The sequence below is a fragment of the Orbicella franksi genome, chromosome 6, assembly GCF_964199315.1.
Source record: "Orbicella franksi chromosome 6, jaOrbFran1.1, whole genome shotgun sequence".
NCBI lineage: Eukaryota > Metazoa > Cnidaria > Anthozoa > Scleractinia > Merulinidae > Orbicella > Orbicella franksi.
The window spans coordinates 12,648,103-12,669,355 of record NC_138150.1 but is presented as its reverse complement, the minus strand read 5'-3'; the positions used below and the strand labels follow the sequence as shown (position 1 = coordinate 12,669,355).

Sequence of the window (21,253 nt, the reverse complement as noted above, 5' to 3'; positions counted from 1 at the left end):
CATGGATGACGTCATTCATGAGCTTTAGCAAGCAGTCCGATGGTGCTCACTCACTCCATTCTAATTTATTTATTCATTAATCCTGGATTAAACATTTCCCCTTCCTCCCCCACAAAGTACTGTTTTTGTCAAAGAGTCTTCAGCCCATGTTTGGCAGGTTTTAGGGGGGCACTACAAAGTCGTACATTTTGGTCCGATAACAGGGAGAGCCTGGGTATGAGTTTCTGGAAGACCTCTAAAGTGGAGATGGGCGATTTTGGGTTCATGCGTGTCGCTTTTGTAAATATGTAGTACTTTGCCCATGGGCTTTTGCTCACACGTTGATGAAAGCGAGAGAGGTATTTGTAATTGTGGTCATGTATTGGTCACAACAGCACGGCCGGCAAGGTCAAAGAATTGATACAAGACAAAGTTAGGAAGTGAGATTGTGTTCGGCAGGCAGGAAGCTTTTTTCCTGGCTAGAGAATTTGATGGTTTCCACTCGCTTTCTCTCCTTGTAGAGTCCAAAGTAAGCCTAAGTTCTTGTTAAGTTTTTGCTTCATTGTTTCTATATTGCATTATTTTTTTATGTACACATTGAAATTCTGGCAGTGCTCATATTGGAAGTTCGAAACCTGTGATTTAATTTGTAGTTTTAAATAAGCTTACTTCGAGCAAAAAAATTCAAATTGCTTTATCTTTTAATTTTGTTGTTCACGCTGCATTTCTTCTGTATATTCTATGCAGTTTGACCAGAGTGAACATTTCTTTACGGATGGTATTCAAGTCAGCATCCATGATTGAGTAAATATACTCTAAAATTTGAGTGATGGATAGGCAAATTAACATTCAAGAGACTGTGTAGATCTGCTGCCCAATCGTGTCAAACACGAGCCATGTCAAACAAGCATGGTGGCTGGTGATGTATGTAGAGTTTTATTTTGCTTTTAGAGACGAGATATGTAAACAATTGGAATCAAAACTTGAAATAAATATAAATTGTACCTGTCAAGAATCCTTTAGAGTATTTCTGCATTGTTTGTGAAATTATCACAAACAATTGCCAAGATAGGAATAAAATACTATGATTGCCATTTCCAAGAAAGAAATTATTGTTATTTTTATTGTCTACTTTACAATCTGCAATACCCTTTTTGTTTTGTTATAGTTGACTAAAGGTGTACTTTTTATCAGGTGGGAACACTTTTTAAAACTCTGAAAGGTTGTGGAAAAGGTCATGGAAAGTCATGGAATTTTAACAGCTCAAAAGAGAACGAACCTTGAAAGTGAAGAATGATCATCGCAATAAATTTTCCAATTTAAGCAACTGGAAAGAAGAAGCCTGAAAAAAAAAATCAGGGCTTCAATGGGATTCGAACCCGTGACCTCTACGATACTGGTGCGATGCTCTACATCTACATCTACGTCTACATTTATTTAGTTGATAAAGTCCCGCAAGACATCACATCAACTGTACCAAACATATATGCACATATGCATAAGCTAGACAAAAAGGATAATTAAAAAATAATTCTTAAGTACAATTTACTTTACTCATTTCACGTGTTTTCCTAAATTTAACTTAAAATCAGATAATGACTTGCAATTTACTAAGTCAGCGGGCAGTAGGTTCCACTCTGTTATTGATCTAGGAAAAAAAGAAAACTTAAAAACGTCCTTAGATACTTTTGGCATCCTATACTTAAAAGCACGGCTGTTGCGTGTTCTTTTTTCACTGTTTAGTATTAAGTGTTCTTCTGTGGTTATGTCCATTAAGTTATGACTAAGTTTGTACATTAGAGTCAGTCTGTTTTTCTTTCGTCTTGTTTCTAATGTGTCCCATTTCAAGTCAGATAGCATGTCTGTCACGCTTGCTGTGTTGTTGAAGTTTTGAAGGCAAAAACGAGCAGCTTTCCTTTGAACTCTCTCCAGGGTAAAAATATCTTTTTTGTAATGTGGGTCCCACGAGGCACTTGCGCACTCCAATTTGGGTCGGACGATGCTGGTGTAGGCCGTTTCGCGTACTTTCCTGGGGCAGTTCCAGAGATTTCTCTTTATCACCCCCAAGGATCGACTCGCCTTGCTTGATATAGATGAAATATGGTCAGACCACCTTAATTTACTGTTAACGGCAATTCCTAGGTACGATGCAGAATCTACTTGCTCAAGTTTGGACCCACGGAACAAATATGACCGTTGGGGAGGACATTGCTTATTTGAAATACAGATGATGTTGCATTTAGAAGGGTTAAATTGCATCTGCCACTTATGTTGCCAGGTTTCTAGTTTATTGAGGTCGTCTTGGAGATTTTCACAATCTGAGTCTTCAACCACCACTCCGTACAAAAGGGTGTCATCGGCAAACAGCTTTACTGTAGAGGTTAGACCATTTGGCAAGTCGTTGATGTATGTTAGGAACAACAGCGGGCCTAGTACTGATCCTTGTGGTACACCCGAAGTCACTGGGGAGGAGGTAGATGTTGCACCCTCACAGATGACAGTTTGAACCCTCTTAGTGAAAAAGGATTCCATCCAGGATAAGAGGTTACCATGGATACCATGACGCTCCAGCTTCATTAGTAAGCGTTGATGTGGGACTTTATCGAAGGCTTTCGAAAAATCTAACACAGCAGCATGAATAGATTTGTTTTGTTGTAGAGAGCTTGCAATGTCATGAATAGTAAGTATCAGTTGGAGTTCTGTAGATCTTTTTGATCTAACGCCATGCTGACAATCTGATAGTATGTTATAATGTTCAAAATGTTTCATCACATGGCTATGTACAATGTGTTCGAGGATTTTTGATGCTATGCAGGTTAGAGATATGGGTCTGTAGTTTGAAGGATCAGACTTTTTCCCTTTTTTAAAGACACCACATACATTTGCTGATTTCCATCTACTGGGTACGGTTCCACTCTCGATAGAATCTTGGAAGATATTAGTTAGGATAGGAGCAATCTCGGCTGCATATTCTTTTAGAAACCACGGTGGAATGGCATCTGGTCCAGAAGCTTTATTTGTCTTCAATAGCAATAACTGCTTTGCAACTCCATTGATGGTGATAGACAGACTGTCAATAGCTGGTATTCTGTCATATTCAATATCAGGGATGTTTGATAAGTCTTCCTGAGTAAAGACACTTGAGAATTGATTGTTTAACAAGTCAGCCTTTGACTTGTTATCACTGATGATGGAGCCGTTTATTTCGACATCTGCAATCCCCAGCTCTTCTTTATTCAGTTGTTTAATATAGGACCAGAATCTCTTAGGGTTTTCTTCAATAGCTTCCCCTAAATAATCAGAGATATATGCATTTCTTGCTTCTTTAAGCCCTTTATGCATTTGTTTTCTAGCTAAACGGAATGCCTCCCAATCATTTTGATTTCCAGAAGATTTTGCTTTATTATAGAGCCTTTGTTTACGTCTGGCTAAACATTTCAGAGAATGATTGAACCATGGTAGATTATATCTTGAGCTTGTCCACTTTGAGGGGATGCAAGAATCCATTATACGGTGGATGTTGTCTTTGAAGCAGCTCCATCTATCGTCGACTGAATTAAAGCCCCATGTATCCATATGAAGTGATAGATTTGTAAGTTCTACTTTAATGCGAGTAGAGTCGGCTTTCTTTCTAGTGTATATTTTGCGTTTGGCATTTTTCTTTCTACGGCAGGAAGTGTTCACAGTGAATAAGACAATGTCGTGATCACTAATACCAGGGACGACGCTGATATTTTCAATGATATTGGAATTATTTGAGAGAATTATATCTAAGATGTTTTGTGAATTCCTGTCCCTTCTAGTTGGTTCTTTGACATCTTGACTCAGATCGTGATCATCAATTATTTCTAACAGTCTGTCAGAGGCAGGAGAGTGACTTGAATATTCAGTATCCCAGATGATATCAGGAGCATTGAAATCGCCAGAAACAATGATGTTATTTTTATGCACGCTTGACCCAAGTTTTAACAGTGATGCATCTAGTTCATCAAGGCTTGTGACGCTGGAGGAATTTGGTCGGTAATATGATCCAAATAGCAGTGATTTTGTTTTCTTGTCTGCTAGCTGACATTGGGTCCAAATAATTTCGCAGTCGGTGTCCAGGTCCGAACGATGTGTTACTATAATATTGTTTTTCACTGCCTGGAAAACGCCTCCGCCGTGGCAATCATCAGGACGATCTTTTCTGAAAATTTTGTAGCCCTTTGGAAATATTTCGTTACTTTCGATGTTCGAACTTAACCAGGATTCAGTACCAAAGATGATGTCAGGTTCATATTGGAAAACTGAGCTATGAAGCCACACATTAGGAGCGAGGTCAATTGATTGAGTTCATATCTTCCCGTGAGGAGTGAAATGATGTGAAGTATACATGAAATAATTCATATTTGAACTGCGGTTGTAGATGAAAGTGAAGAATGATCATCGCGGTAAATTTTCCAATTTAAGCAATTGGAAAGAAGAAGCCCGAAAAAAAATCAGGGCTTCAACGGGATTCGAACCTGTGACGTCCGCGATCCCGGTGCAATGCTCTACCAACTGAGTTATGAAGCCACACATTGGGAGCGAGGTCAATTGATTGAGTTCATATCTTCCCGTGATGAGTGAAATGATGTGAAGTATATGTGAAATAATTCATATTTGAACTGTGGTTGTAGATGAAAGTGAAGAATGATCATTGCAGTAAATTTTCCAATTTAAGCAATTGGAAAGAACCCCCTCCCCTATCGCGGAGGTCACAGGTTCGAATCCCGTTGAAGTAATGATTTTTGATTTTTGAGCATTTTTGAGCTTATATGTTGCGTGAAATTACCATTTTCAGGAGCCCATCATGGGCTCCTACCATTTTGCTATTTTCTAAGTGAAACCAACATCCTTGCCGTCATGCATTAATGTCAAATCAACATTTTAACCTATTTAGACTTGAAATCAACATCATTGAGTTTATGCGCTGCGTGAAATTACCATTTTGCTGTTTTCTAAGTGAAATTAACATCCTTGCCGTCAAGCGTTAACGTGAAATCAACATTTTAACCTATTTAGACCTGAAATCAACATCATTGAGCTTATGCGCTGCATGAAACTGACATTTTGCTGGTTTCTAAGTGAAACCAACATCCTTGTCGTCACGTGTTTACATCAAATCAACATTTTAACCTATTTAGACCTGAATTCAAGATCATTGAGCTTACGCGCTGCGTGAAATTACCATTTTCCTGGTTTCTAAGTGAAACCAACATCCTTGCCGTCACGCGTTAACGTGAAATCAACATTTTAACCTATCTAGACCTGAAATCAACATCATTGAGCTTATGCGCTGCATGAAACTGACATTTTGCTGGTTTCTAAGTGAAACCAACATCCTTGCCATCTCGTGTTAACGTGAAATCAACATTTTAACCTATTTAGACCTGAAATCAACACCATTGAGCTTATGCGCTGCGTGAAATTGACATTTTGCTGGTTTCTAAGTGAAACCAACATCCTCACGTGTTAACGTGAAATCAACATTTTAACCTATTTAGACCTGAAATCAACATCATTGAGCTTATGCGCTGCGTAAAATTGACATTTTGCTGGGTTCTAAGTGAAATCAACCTTGTCGTCACGCGTTAACGTGAAATCAACATTTAAACCTTTTTGACCTAAAATTAACATTTTTGAACTCATACGTTGCGTGAAATTGACATTTTGCTGCTTTCTAAGTGAAATCAAAGTCCTTGTGGTCACGGCGGGCCGATCCTTTGTTATGATAAACTGAGGCCAGACTTCGACTTATAACAAAGGCTTGGCTTGGCTGTTATAACAAAGCATCGGCTCTGTTTATCATAACAAAGGCCTGGTTTCATTTATTTGCAGCCTCGGCGGGAAAAGGGCGTTAGGTATTTTAATCAAAAGTGAACTTTGTCGAAAATGCTCCAAATTTCGCATGCAGTTTTGTTTAGGTATGTTTAGCAATGTCCCGTAGTTTTTCCGCTAAACTTTGCTTCATTTTCGGGATATTGCATATGCAAAAAACCACTCGGTTTTCCTAGCGGCGTCTTTATAAAGCGAAGCAAAAACCAGGGGCAAAAATACAGGAACACCTTTTTCTATTACATTGAAGACCACATGCAAAAATTCAGCTAATTTGGAGCAAAAAAAAAAAAGAAAAGCAACCAAAATCGTCACTTATCCCCTTTTATGACTAGCTTCTTCATTTATCCATGAAAAGAGATGTAGTGGGTCTGCTGTAGGTAAGTAAAAGGGATTTCAAGCTGGAAGCTACATGTATGTGACAGGGTAACCTTTTCTGGAAAAAACACACTATACATAAGGGAAAGGATGTGGACCTTGGGGCAGAGCCTCCTTGTATAAATCTTTGTTAAGTCCTTTTCCTCTACCCTTAGGCATAGTTATATGGAGAAAACTTATATTGTAAATAAAAACATCCCCTTCACTTTGGGTTCAAGGTCAAAACAAAATTGAACTTTTTTGGTATAAGATTTAGCAGGGGGTTTTCATGGCGAAGTATTGTTTGCAGCCAAACTTTTTCAAGTAGCGCTTTCTGGGAGGGATGTCGAAAACTGTCTGGAATGATTCTTATAATATTTTCAGTTTCAGTTTTCAGTTTCAGTTTTCAGTTTTATTATTTCACATTGGTTACAGACACCAACTAGCTACAGAAAACATTTACCAGCTAGCTAAAATCAAATTGTATACATTTGCCATGGCATGAAATAACAAGAGTTTGGCAATATCCGTGTTCCACAAACTAAAATTGTGCAAAATATTCTTAGCATTCTCAAACTGATTGTCAAAGCCATGTGACATACTTTCTGCATAATTGCAACATAGCTGTTTCATAACAGTTGAATGTTACCTTAACCAAAATGCACTGCTGAGTCACTAATATTATACACATTATAACCAACTCCTCTGACTGGGTGTCAGTTTAGGACTGGTGAATATATGGTGAACTCTCATTTAATGGCTTCATTGTGCAATAGACTGTAGAAGTTATTTGACACTATTCTCCCAGAGGAGAGTTAAGAACTATGATGACATATACAATAACAATGTTCCAGTGCCAATCAAAATAATATATTCCATTTTTAAAGTTATAAGCAGGCTGTATAAACAGCCTGTAGTTTAATTTTTGTATACTTACCAGTTACACTATACATGTACTACTTGAGCTTTCAAAAATTATCAACTATAAACGCACATTTATGGTCTGCGGACCTATATTTTGCCTTATTGTGGATTCTTTAACATTCCAAATAACTTTCATTACTCCCAATACACCAATTCCTCTTTTTTATTTGACTACTTTTTCTAGACTAACCCAATAGCGTCGCACCAATGATGTCACAAAAATTTAACCCCTGGTGAGACTCAGACAAACAAACCATTCCATGCGCTACTTCTTGGAGAGCAACGTATGGATGAATTGTGTTTGTGAGCTCTCCAGCACGATACTCAGCGATTTATTTCGCAATTTGATGGCCTCTGTAGCTCAAAATGTTTGAGAAAACCCACAACGTACACCTTGGAATGATAATAATACAGAGATTGAAGGAGAGCAGTAAAAGATGAAGGGCTCCTCATGAAGGCTGTTTATGAATACACTCCTTACATCCACGGCAGAAAAATATTATTATTTTACCTAACATCCAGGTGTATCACTCTCAGGAAAGCCAGCAAGCCAGCAAAGAAATACCATAGAGAAATACTATAGATCCGATCTGATTTGTTGCCTTGCCGTATAAATGAAACTGACCTGCTCTGTCTTCGCATATTAGCCCACGCTGTTTATGTTACACAAATCGCATCAAACATATCTGTGAATCATTTATGATACATATGCAGTTCAGGTCTGCTCACCGTCACAGATTTGTTTATGTGGTCGGATAAATGGCTCTGTTAAAATCTAGGTCCTCCAAATTGCACAGTGCACCTAATTCTGGCATGCATTTGGAATTGTCTCAGGGATAATTATTATGTCCTCCTGTTGGCTATTGTTTTTGTCAAATTTGGGAATTTCTGGCAATAAGTCAGTTGAGAAGTCTTCTCTTCAAGACCAGGACAGACAGCAAATAAGTTTCTTCTTTTTGGAAACCGTGCGTGATGCTATTCTTTCATGAGCTGGCTCACAAGAGCCTTTCATTATGAACTGGAGTAACATCAGCTGTCTTCCATTCTGATGGAAACTGCCCAGAACAAGAGAGATTAATATTAGTTTCCGGTACCTTTTAGGGATTTCTTTCAAATTTCCCATGATGTCACTGCCGTCTGTTTCACACTTGTGTCCTGCCTTTTGGGGGCTGGGCAAAAGAAGGTCTGTTGAAATCTTTGTCAGAGGAAAAGTGTAAAAACAGGGTAAGGGAGACAATGAATCATTCCCAAACACTGCAAACAAAAACATTCCTTTCCAGGACAATAATTATTAATTTTATTACTTTTAAACAACATTGTTAGTCACCTCGTAGTTTTTGCTTGATGTATAACACATGAAATCAAAAGGACACTGGAAAATCTCATTGTGAACAAGTCCTCAAATGACAACTTAATGGTCCTTAATTATTTTCAAACAACATTGCTAGTCAGTTGACATAGTCTGTGTAATGTAGTACAATAAAATCAAAAGGACATTAACAAGTGTTGAAACTACAACTTAATTATTGGAAGGTGTAGCAGTCACATATCATGACGGAGTGGCACAATAGCTGCTGAGCTATATAACAGCTCAGTAAATATATTGCGTGACACAGTGGCTGCTGAGCTAAACAACTCTGTAAATTAATTTTGTGACACAGTGGCCACTTAGCTAATGGCTATCTTTAAAACAGGGAACAGGGAATCGGGGAATGGGAATGGGAATGGGAATGGGAATGGGAATGGGAATGACAACGGGGAACGGGGAATCTTTAAAACAGATAATCTTTAAAAGCGGGAATCTTAAAAATGGGGAATCTTTAAAAGCAGGAATCTTTGAAATGGGGAATCTTTAAAATGGGGAATCTTTAAAATGGGGAATCTTTAAAATGGGGAATCTTTAAAATGGGGAATCTTTAAAATGGGGAATCTTTAAAATGGGGAATCTTTAAAAGCAGGCATCTTTAAAACGGGGAATCTTTAAAAGCAGGAATCTTTTAAATGGGGAATCTTTAAAGATTCCCGCTTTTAAAGATTCCCCATTTTAAAGATTCCCACTTTTAAAGATTCCCCGTTTTAAAGATTCCCGCTTTTAAAGATTCCCGCTTTTAAAGATTCCCCATTTTAAAGATTCCCGCTTTTAAAGATTCCTCATTTTAAAGATTCCCCATTCCCGGTTCCCCGTTCCCCATTGCCGTTCCCCATTGCCGTTCCCCATTGCCGTTCCCCATTGTCGTTCCCCATTGCCGTTCCCCATTGCCGTTCCCCGATTCTCCGATTCCCCGATTCCTCGTTTTAAAGATAGCCCTTGTCTAATTTGCTAAAAAAAACTTGGTACATTTATTATGTGGCACAATGGCCGCCAAGCTTAACGACTTGGTGCATATAGATTTTGTGACAACAAGCCATGATCATGTTGTTCAGTGTCTGCTGAGAACACTGACTGCTCAGTTTTTGTTTTCTTTCGATTCATTAAAACAGCATCGAAGGGTGGAGGAGATTATTGGCAACAAAACGCCAATTTGCCATTTGATTTCTTCACCAGTATACACACCCACGTCGCTAAGACTTGAACAACATTACGACCTACTTGAAAGGACAGTCAGGAAAAGTTCACTTACCAAGAGTATCGAAAGAGTAACTAGAACTTTGGAAATACACCCGATTTTGTCAAATTTCCTCGTGAATACATACATTAAAGCAAGGTTGATATAATGAAAGTGAGGTAACAGCTCTTGAAAAAAATCTTTGGGACAGCCAAATTTGCTTCCACTATGAAAATCTTGATCAATTTTGCCTGTATTACACAGCACACCCAGCATGTACACGGAAGAACACCAACACAAAACTAGGATGCGTTCCCTTTGCTTGAACGTAATTAATATTTGTTAGTAGAATGCTACTAGTATACTAATGCAAATGCTGCTGTCTGATTGGCTGCGCGACTCGTTTACTATCAGCCATTAGTGTGCAGTGACTGGAGGTCGTCTACCAAATAGCAACGTTTTCTCAGTTTTGCAAAATTGCAGAAGATCGTTTCAATACAAATGGATAATTAAATTTCTGAGAAGACTAAAAGAAGGACATTCACAGTTTTGTGATTTTTAAAAAGCTAGAAAGTGTTGAAAAGAAAAAAAGACGAGCGCATGTACACGACAGGAAATTCCAAACGACAATTTACTCCGTGCGATTTTTGAGTTATTTTTGAGTTATTTTTTTTACAAAAAAATACCTCTTAGTCGGCGCGTCGAGTATATTACGGGTCAATGAGTGAGTGAGTGAGTGAGTGAGTGAGAGATGTATGTATGTCACACCAATCAGATTGGATCTACTATGAACAGCCAATCAAATTTCTTGTTGTAAAGGTAAATGGTATGTGAGAAGATCTGATCCCGATAAAGTCCAGAACGGCCGTATTCATTCTTCTATAAAAGAGGAGTAAGTATTCATATATTGGGTTTACTTCGACATTTTCTGTGGGTTAGGCTGAGGATTTTAGTTAAATGAACAAGATGAGCCTTGAGGTTTGAATCAGTTCGTGAGTTCGTAGTATGCAAATGCAACGAGATATTTTTATTCTTAGTTAAAGGTAACTTGATACTTTTGTTTTTCACAAGGAGTAAATTCAATCAGAGGTCACGAATCGTCGCTTCTAGTTCTTAGGACATGTTTTAGAGGGGACGAGACTTTCGATTTGAAACAGTTCTAACGTTTACAATAGTAAGTGCGGGTAACGATTGTTTTGTTCTTGTTGCATACAAATATAACAAGATATTTTTGTTTTTTAGTTACAAAGTGTGATGTGACACTCTTGTTTGTCACAAGGGAGTAAATTCAATTAGAGCGGACGAATCGTCACCACTCTTTCCCACGAGATTTTGCTATCTTTAGTAACAAATGGTAACTTAACACTTTTGTTTTTTATATGGGAGTAAATTCAATTAGAGCTGACAAGTTATCGGCTATTGTTTCCAGGATATTAAACAAAAAAGCTTTCATTTCTGGACGGTTTTTACGTCTCTGCAGTAGCAGTTTAATAGTTCTATTTGATGACATTCATTTCAGTCCCATATTTTTTAAGGTAAAAAGTATGAAAACTGTCCAAATGTTCTTTGAAGACTGCGTGGCACCAAGTTAAAGTGCAATTTAATTAAATCAGACTTTCAATGTGTCAGAGGTTTTTTTCTCTTTCTTTCAATTTTCGGTGAAGTTGTGTTGTGTTGTGTTGTGTTGTGTTGTGTTGTGTTGTGTGAAAAGGTAAACTTACGTCTCGTATAAAATGCGAAAAAGTCCCTAAATTAACTTGAGTATTTTTGAGCAAAAATTCCTCTTGGGGGTTGGAAGGGTTATGTGATCGGTGAGTGAGGGAGTTATGCATGTGCGCGTGTCACACCGGGTTGTATCAAAGAACGAATCAAATTGCCTGTTAGAAAATAAGATGGTATCTACATTAATCTGGAGACATGTCAGATTACTGTAGTTTGTTCAGTCAAACATTTTATGGCTTACTATTTAGCTATCTTACCATGACCGATGTAACATCGCAACCAAAGAAAAAATGTCAAATAAACCAAATCATTACTGTACCATGAATGCTCCTATCTCCGACACTTCACACAAAAAAATAACTCTTGCACGCCTTGCGTGCCTATGTTTCTTAAGTGTAAAGTTAAATGCAATGTACAAAAACAATTGTAAATTATTTGCTGAAGAAAATTTCTTTAAGAATTCTACTAAACGATTAGATTATTCGCTTTCGATGTCTATGAGGCATAGTTGATTTGGCCCTCAGCCTCATCAACTTTCACCTCATAGAAATCTCAAGCTCATAATGTAATTGTTAATTAGTGTTCACTCCTGATTATTATTATATCTCTCAGTTAGTACGTGCGCTGTGATTGGTCAATTTAGCGGGCCGTACTCTCCTGTCCTGCCCGCTAAAATTTAAAGTTGGTTTTGTTGCCAAACTGTTTCGTGATCTGTCGCTAATTGTTCTTTACCTTTTATAGCAAGTGAAAGTTTAAAACTTTCTTATACTCTAAATTATGTAATAAAGCGTGCTAACGACTTAAAAACAGTTTCAAACTGACTCGTTTTGCTTTCGAGTTGCGTCAGAAATTTGAAGCATTTCCGAGTCCGCGTGAATACAAATCATTCCCGAACCCGTCAGGGACACAGTAGAGATATAATAAATATCTTACTAACCTCGTCTTCTCGGTCCGTACTGTAAGTTACGGATTCTCGTTTTTTTCCCTTCGATTTATGACCCGCGCGCTTCGCGCTTGGGCCATAAATCGAAGGGGGAAAAAACTCGGTCCGTAACTTACAGTACGGACCTCGAACTCGGTTAGTAAGAGGTATTTACATGATTTTTATGATTTACATGTACCGGTATTGATATTAAAGTACATCCATAGTTTTACATACATGCATGCATGTATGCGTACAATATAACTGTATTTTCTATCTAGACGAAACAGAAGCCAAGAAGAAGAACAACAGTTTTGGAGGGCTGTTCAGTGTACTGTTGACAAAGATGTTGTGCGCACAGATAGGTCACATCCTTACTTTGCTGGTGATGGCAATCCAAATGTTGAGATCATGAGGTAAAGAACAAGTGCTTAAGTAGTGAGCACTTTTATATTCAAATATTAAAGAAGGCTGACTATGCATTTTGGGATACCGAATAAACTTTCTAATATTTTCATCTTGCATGGACAGACTTCTTCAGTGATTGAACTTTTTGGGACAGACATTGCACTGTGCAGTTCCTATATCCATACCCTCTTGAAGAGATAAAATAAATAGATAAGTAGAAATAGATGAAATGTTGATTTGTCAGGTATGTCCTTTTCAAAATGTGGTACAATCTGTATGAGTTTAAATGTGGATGGAACTGGGAACGAATTCAAACTGGTTTTAATTTTTGGAACAAGTCCCTGCGACTTGTTCCTCAAAACGCTTCGTGTGAACTGTTCGTGGGGCAGTCCCTGCGACCAGTCCCTTCGTGTAAACTCTTCAGTGGAATAGTTGCAGGGACTAGTCGCCTCATGTGTGCCGACCTCAATACTCTTCAAATTGTAAAACTCAAATATTGTCGCGGACTCCGTGGCGCCTAACGAAAGCGCAAATTAATTTAATCAGTCTTTGAGGAGACTCGTTAACCTATGCAGGATATACTATCGGCCAAGTAGTGCTGTTTACCTTCAATACTTCTCGTCGAAACGCTTCTCAGTTGTATCAATCGATATCGTTGTGTATTAATTTTGAATTGTTTTATTGTTATCCACAAAGGTGGCAACAGAAAAGTGGTATTCCGTGACTATCTGATAATTAAATTAGTTCTTTGTTTATCAGTAAAAAGAAAATTTGCGTTTTGAGTAAAACAAAATCGTTTCTCTTCCATTTCTTCATCAGATATATAACTTTCTTCCATTCATCTTCCTTATGATTAGGTGCCAGAGCTATCAGTTGCACTCTGCACTATCTGAGATTGTCTCACTAATTTGAATACCCGAGCTGGTCGCCTTGTTCAAGTGCGTCGACTGTATTTGAAGTAGGAGTTTGTACTTCCATACATGCCAGTTCTCTAGCTGTCCAGCCATGAGTGTCACAAACAATTTATTCAACTTCAGTCCATGCAATAGAAAATTAAGACCCTCTATTTGTCTTGGTTTATCTTTCCTAGATCACGGGGTCCATATCCCTTTTCTGGTCATGTAACCACGTGTGTATACATTCTCAGAGATCTGATTTTTTGTTTACTTTGTAGTGGCCCTGGAAAAATCGTCTAACTACATTTAGCAGGATTAGTTCTAAATTTTAAGTAACTTCCAAATCGGATCTTCTGTTCTCGGGGGTGGGTGGAGGTTGACAGGTCACAATGGGAGGCTTGAAGAGAGGCAGTACTGGTCCCTGACATTTGTCACCTATGTAGTAGATAGGAGAGGGGAGTGTATTCTCGTATAATTTCTCAAAGTTCGTTCTTTTACAGGAATATCCTTCTGAATTATGCTACATACAATCCTGAGGTTGGGTACAACCAGGGTATGTCGGATCTTCTGGCACCTGTGCTGGCAATAGTTCAAGACGAAGTTGATGCATTCTGGTGCTTTGTTGGTTTAATGGAGGGGAGTGTGTTTGTCACATCACCTAAAGATGATGTCATGGATAGGCAGCTGGTTAGTTTATGTACTGGTCTATGACCAACCTACTTTAATTAACACTTATTCCACGAGCGCGCTTTGGACGTGAGATGGTAGATAGCCAACAAGGCGTGTAGCTCCAAGTTGGCTATAATCATCTCATATCCAACAAGCGCGAGTGGATTAATTGTTTTATTAAAAACGTCCCGAAAAACACCATAAGAAGTTCTGCTTGGATATCTTGACTCGAAATCTTCCCTCGATTGTTAGTTTATCTCACAAAAAGATCCCCTGAGAGATGGAGAGATAATCCGGGTGACCTCGTGTGCTATAAGAAACAATTTTTGAAACCCGAAAAAAACGCACGAAAATACTCACGACCTGCTCCCATCTAGTCTCTTAGGTCAGTCGACAGACTGATCAAGGAGGCTGACCCATAGTGATTCCACCAAGGTCACGAACTTTTTGCTCTTGTGGTTCGCAGTTTTCTTAACACTTGAAATTACTTCAGAGTTAATTCTCCGTTGGCTAGACTACAGAATACAGGGCCACTTTCAATCATCCATCAAACGAGCCGGCTCCTTTGGCTCGTTTGGTCCTTTGTCATCCACTGTCGAGCCAAACGAACCAAACGAGCCACTAAATATATATACCTAGTATTTAACGCATATATAGATTATTCCTCGTTCTTTTATCCACTGCCGAGCCAAACGAGCCTCTAAATGTATGCACCTTCAAAAGTGGCCCTGGATTGTGTACTCCGTTTTACAGATTTTCTCCTACGTAAAGATCTGCTTGTATGTGGCGTTTGAAGGCTTACCACTACTTGTGGGTTAAGAATGAGTTTGGATCCAGTATTCCATGTGAGACCGTGCACACTTAATAATATATCTTCAAATGTTTCATGATCTTGGACTTGTTCCTCTATGATAACTTCCGACTTACCGCAGCGTACCCAGATTTAACTCATCTTTTAGTTCCCTCGCCCAAGTTTCTCACTCCCCCACCACAAGAAAACAACACACTTTGTTACTGCTCGTTTGAATAACACGCAAACTCAGAAGTTTAAAACTTAACAGCAGCGGAAAATGAAAACCGTGGTTCAAGCAGAATTTACGTGTTATTAAACGCGCAGTAAGAAAGTAAAATGTCTGAAATTGAGGTGTTTCCTTTTTACTTCTAGACCTACGTCCGTGAGTTGTTACGTATGCTGGAGGCACCGTTTTATGCTCATCTTTTGTTACAAGATGATAACATGGACATGCTGTTTTGTCATCGTTGGCTTCTTCTCTCCTTCAAACGAGAATTCTTCAATGAAGAAGTTTTAAAAATTTGGGAAGCGTGTTGGTCTCGATATGAAACTGAGTATTTCCATATCTTTTTGTGTGTTGCAATGATTCAGGAATATGGAGGCGCTGTTGTCGAGCAGAATATGTCAGCAGATGACATGTTGCAGTTTTTTACAGATCTGTCAATGAAGATGGATGGGACAAAAGTTTTACGCACCGCACGCCAGTTGTTGTTAAAATTTCGCCAGTTGCCTGGGATTCCTTGCTCATTGCGTGGACTATTGTCCGGTCCAGGAATCTGGGACAGTGCTTATTTACCCGAGATTCAGTGTAACTGTCACGACAAGTGTGTAAACTTGTATGATGAATCTAAAAGCCAATCGTCAGAATCCACTGATGAAAACGAAGAGATTTTCTGTAGAAATGACAGAAAGGCTTGAGTTAGTCTGTAATGATGGATGATAAAAGTGATGCAGACAAATCATCACGATTCAGACCCACCAAGTGCATAAAATAGGATAGTTGTGAATCAGTATATAGTTTACCTAAATGGTACAAAATGCTGCCGAAGGGAGTCTCAACCCAGAGCAGGGTTGTTCCCATACAGAACTCAGGATCGTCGGTAACAGTAACAAACTGGTTTATTAACTTCTCGGATTACAGCACTCAGCAGCACTAAGCTTCATTACATTTTCAGAGCCCTCCTGCGGACGAAACTCGCGCTCTTATATTAGACATGATAGTACACCTGGAGTTTCCAGAAACTTCTCAAAAGAATTGAATAGCATTATTGCAAGGTTTCTTAATTAGAACATTTCAGAAGGTCTTAGGTCACGGCTGAATAATTTCCCGTTCGAGATTGTAGCAGTCAAGGGAGATTTTAATAAAACAACAAGCAGTGATTTTTGCAAAGGATTGGAAGGAAGTTTATTCTTCCCCCGTGTGATTTCTAAAATGCTGAGTAAAGTTGTGCAGATAAAAAATATAAACGGTACCTTAGATAATTTGCGAAGCTACGAAAATCTGTGATTTTTTAAAAATAAGATTAACTTCAACAGATCGCAAATAACACTTGATGAGAGGGAACTGTGCTTAAAACTGTAAAACAGATACCTGGTTACCTGGTTGTAGCAATTTACAGAATTAAACATCATCAATAGCACAATACAACGTTGAACCTTTTTCACGAGTGACTACAACTGGTTTACTTCTACACATCTGGATTTAAGGACGTTCGCACGAAAATTTTCCAATCGATAGATTTCTAAATTGTCACTGCAGTCAGATAATGAGTTACTTGTGTCAGAAATGCAAAAAAAATGGGAGTCACCGACTTCTTTCAGAGATAAAGCGTATGGAAAACTACCCTGATTTTGAAAAATTGGAGCACGTAATTCAGTATGGTCTAGAGGGCTTTAAAGTTAAACATATCGAAGGTGAGTCAAGGGAGGCAACCGATCTTGGTCATGTTTTGTAGAAGAAGGTCTGTTGAGTAAATAATTCCAAATTTTGCCAACGTTTTCACAAAACTGAACCCTTCAAGAGGCATTTGAAACCGCCGCACAGATAAATGAATAGCTAAAAATAACGGAATTCGATGGTGCATTTTGCAAAAAATTCAAACTTCTAATCAATAGATTTTTTCATTTTTTCACAGAACGTAGAAAATCGGTAGAGAAAATAATCCATCAAAAGAAAAGTAGGGGTCACCGAACGTCCAAGACCGGTAAAACCAGGCAAAGCTATTTAAGGTGGCTCCAGAGAGTAATCATTTATGGCGTTGCGCGCGCAAGTGTTATGTTTTGAATGCCGTTTTTGCATTCGTATTTACTCCCAGTCCTCTCAAACTAATTACATGTAATAGGCAATGTTTAAATAGTGTTTTACTATCATCTCTGTTAAAATTATTGGTTTTAGTCTTGAATTAGAAATGCCCAAACAAATATGTTTTTTTACTTTTTTATGGCTTTACTTGCGATTTTCTTGAATTTCCTTCGGTGAAATCTTCCAAAATTTTCACAGCATATCGCTTCCCGCGGGACACGAATTTTAAACACGAAAAAAGTAGGGTTTGTAAAGGCAGGTTTTTCGATTTTTGCAAATTTACGTCTTTTACCGCTGCGAAAAAACTGGTCTTATAGATTTCCCTGAAAAACGAGCTCCGACTAAAGTAAAATATTTACTTCCAACCTGCCAAGTTCTACGAAATTTCACCGAAGGAAACGCGAGAAAATTCACTGTCAGTTTTGCTTGCTGTGCTCATGTTGACGTAATAAAATATCGAAAAACACTGACGTTTTTCTTCGAGCGCGCGCAGATTACTTGAGCTTTCGTCCTCAGCGCGCGTGCGATCTTAAAACTATAGGGAGCCACCTTAACGGCCATCTGCCCTATAATTGTTCATTTTATTACTTAGCGCGCGCATCGATGCATGACGTGGCGTGTGAATTTGAGTGCGCAGTAAGGATGCGCAGAAACAATTTGCGTGAACGTCCTTGAAAGCTTTAATAGTTGCGGTAATCAAACGATAACATTTTGGAAACTGACTTGGTTCTCTATCACGGCGGGCGCCTTTGATCCACTAACTTCTTCGTTTCTGTAAGTTTCCAAATGACTTCTGTTAGCATTAGATGAGTCCTCTAACTGTTTTTGTGGGATTATGCAATTGTTGCATAATCCCAGTTAGTATCGGCCAACTAGTGGAATGATGACCCTGCATTTTAATTGGCTACGCTACTAGAGGGCTACTAGTAATAGTCCTCGATAATGGTTTTGTCAGTGGAATAACAGAGTATAATTGAAAAACAATAGGAACAACAAAGTAATTTCCGGTGAGGTAATTAGCGTTGCCAAATTTCTGTTATATGGAGATAATAAGGTGTTGATTTCAGAGACAAACAATTGAGAATACTGTTTGTTGTTTTCAAGACTTCTTTAGAGGTGAGCGTATATTGCTGATGTACTTAAAACAACACGCTTCACTTTATCTGCAGAGATGCAAGTTGATTTTGCATTGAAAGATTTTTATCCTGAATTTATATTATTTTACGCTGACGAAACAAGAAATATTTATTTGAAATATTGAAGGTAAAATATCTATTGTTATATTAGTAATGTAATGCTTTTTATATGTGCGGTCTAGTTACAATACTAGTAATTTTAATTGCGTTGATGTGTCTGTTATTCCTTTCTTCTGTTGTATTCTATTGTAGCTTATAAAATTTATTGTGATTCAAAATAATAAAACTGGAATTAAATGTTCAAAATGTAACAAATTTTGTATTTTTTCAGCTAACTGAGCGCTAGCAAAAAACTGTGTTTCTATTTGACAATTAGATTATGAGCTCGAGATTTCTATGAGATGATAGTTGATGAGGCCGCCTGATAGAAATCGAGAACGAATAATTTAATTGTTTGAGTAGAAATCTAACTGAAATTAACGCCAATAATGGTTTTCAATTATTTTGCTACGTATTTTTAAATTTTACGCTTTAACAAAATCGCACGGATTAAATTGTCATGGGAAATTTGCAGCTGTTTACGCGCGCGCATTCGTTGTAAGTAGGTTGTTTCAATAATTTCTAGTTTTTGAAGAATACAAAAGCAAAAACCGACACAACGTAGGATGATTTTTTGACGGTGTACTATATTTCGGCTGGCCGAACCAGCCTTCTTCAGGTACAATGAAAATTTTACATTGGGACGTGTTTTTATGTAGCCGGTATTTACGTAATACCGGAAATACGTAAAAGCAATTAACAGTGTGTCAATTACTTTTACGTATTTCCGGTATTACGTAAATACCGGCTACATAAAAACACGTCCCAATGTAAAATTTTCATTGTACCTGAAGAAGGCTGGTTCGGCCAGCCGAAATATAGTACACCGTCAAAAAATCATCCTACGTTGTGTCGGTTTTTGCTTTTGTATTCTTCATTTGATATGTAGAGCCGATTAGATCACTATTGATCCAACGTATGCCGGCAGGATCATCGTTCCGGTTGCTTGCTTAAACATTTTCTAGTTTTTGAAGTCAAAATAGCGGTAAGGACCTTCTCTTAGTGTTCTCAGGAACTGAATTATCCATTTACTTCTAAAGTTTCATCCAAAACTTCAGAAAGACGAAAAAAACGCCGCATTCTATAGACGACTGACAGCAACTGCAATAAAATTATTGGCTTGAGATTTCTATTTAAACGATAGAGTGTTTTTGTCGAGGAACTATCGGCTGATAGTTGCCCTGCGGAAATTTGATGTTCTTAAAACAAATATTTGCCCGTGAAGCGAAGCTTCGAGGGTAAATATGCTAGTTTTAAGAATATCAAATTTCCAAGGGGCAACTGTCAGACCGATAGTTCCGAGGCATAAACACACTGGGTGCTTTCCATTATACCAAAGATTCCTGAAATTTCGGTCGGATTTCAAATGGAAAGGTCCGTTTCGGTTTCTTCCGACCGGAATACTTGGGATGACCTCTTGAGGTGGTCCATTTATTTCAGTTGGAATATTCCGACCGAAATTCGCCGTTCCATTTTTGACAAACCGGTTCTTTGCCCTAATTAGGAAATTCGGAAAAGGAATAAAAAATGGCAAGAGCCATTCCTATTGGTTGGCCCGGTTTAATCGGAAAATGTTGTTCCATTTTCCTCGGGTATTCCCACTGATCTCTGACCGGTCGGTTTGGCATAATGGAAAGCACCTATGAACACTCTATTGTCTTTATTGTTCACCACTAAATTTTCTTCCGCGCGCCAGTTCAAAAATCATATTGAATTATTTTCAACTTTTTTAGAGGAAAGCCGTGAAAGCCAAATGAAAAATTTTAAAAAGAAAACAAACAAAAACCCTCTTAATACAAATTCAATTGTTTATTTTCTATAAGCCCGCTTGTTTACAGAAATATTTTGACGGACGAGTGCAATATAAAAGAACAAGTGGATGAAGAACTCTCAGGCCGAAATTTGGTCAAAAGAGTACCATATACATAAGAACACATTCGGCCTGAAAGATGAAAATTGTTCTTATATCAAAAAAATTGGCTGCCAGTTAGATTAGAATAACCTACTAGGGTACAGTACTAGGCACAGTACTGAGTAGATCAATATATGTGCTATACATTAATTACTTCAAATAACGGTTTCCAAGTGCTCCTCGACGTATTATTAATTGCGTCTTAGAAAGATCGCTCGGATTGAAATGTCATTTGAAATAAGTGAAGTTGTGTGCGCGCGCTCATCAGTTTTTTCAATAATTTCAAGATTTTTAAAGTCAAGAAACCGTTAATGTTTTTCTTTTAGTTCTCTCAGGAATCAATTTACCCATTTGCATCAAAATGTCCCTTCAGAACTTTATTAAAACGAAAAAAGACATCGCCTTTTCGTAGACGACCTCCGGCCACTGCACTCTAATGGCTGATAGTATACGAGTAGCTCAGCCAATCAGATTGCGGCATTTGCATTAGTATACTTGTAGAATTCTACTTAGTATAAATCTACTCATGTTCTATCACGAATTCCGTTCTCTGATTGGCTACGTTACTTATCTCTTATGTGATATATTGCCTGATTTCAAGCCGAAAAGGACTAGGTGCGAGTCTACAAATTACAGGGACTAGCAGCTATTGATCCACATAGTCGTAAAGTGCACACCAAGCTTAACAAAATCCCCAAGTTTGGTGCAAATAGACCCAATAGTAAGCAAGAT

At 38.1% G+C, this 21,253-nt stretch overlaps 1 protein-coding gene across 1 annotated transcript in view; it reads left to right on the top strand.

Moving 5' to 3' along the window:
* Nucleotides 1–19,714, top strand: part of LOC145489638 (TBC1 domain family member 16-like) — a 68,010-nt gene extending 48,296 nt beyond the window's left edge. Inside the window, exons 3-5 of the mRNA XM_081468656.1 lie at nucleotides 12,588–12,722; nucleotides 14,111–14,297; nucleotides 15,445–19,714. Of these exons, the coding sequence (XP_081324782.1) occupies nucleotides 12,588–12,722; nucleotides 14,111–14,297; nucleotides 15,445–15,990 (868 nt within the window). The 3' untranslated portion in view covers nucleotides 15,991–19,714. The remainder of the gene's footprint in view (nucleotides 1–12,587; nucleotides 12,723–14,110; nucleotides 14,298–15,444) is intronic.
* Nucleotides 19,715–21,253: the final 1,539 nt, after the last annotated feature.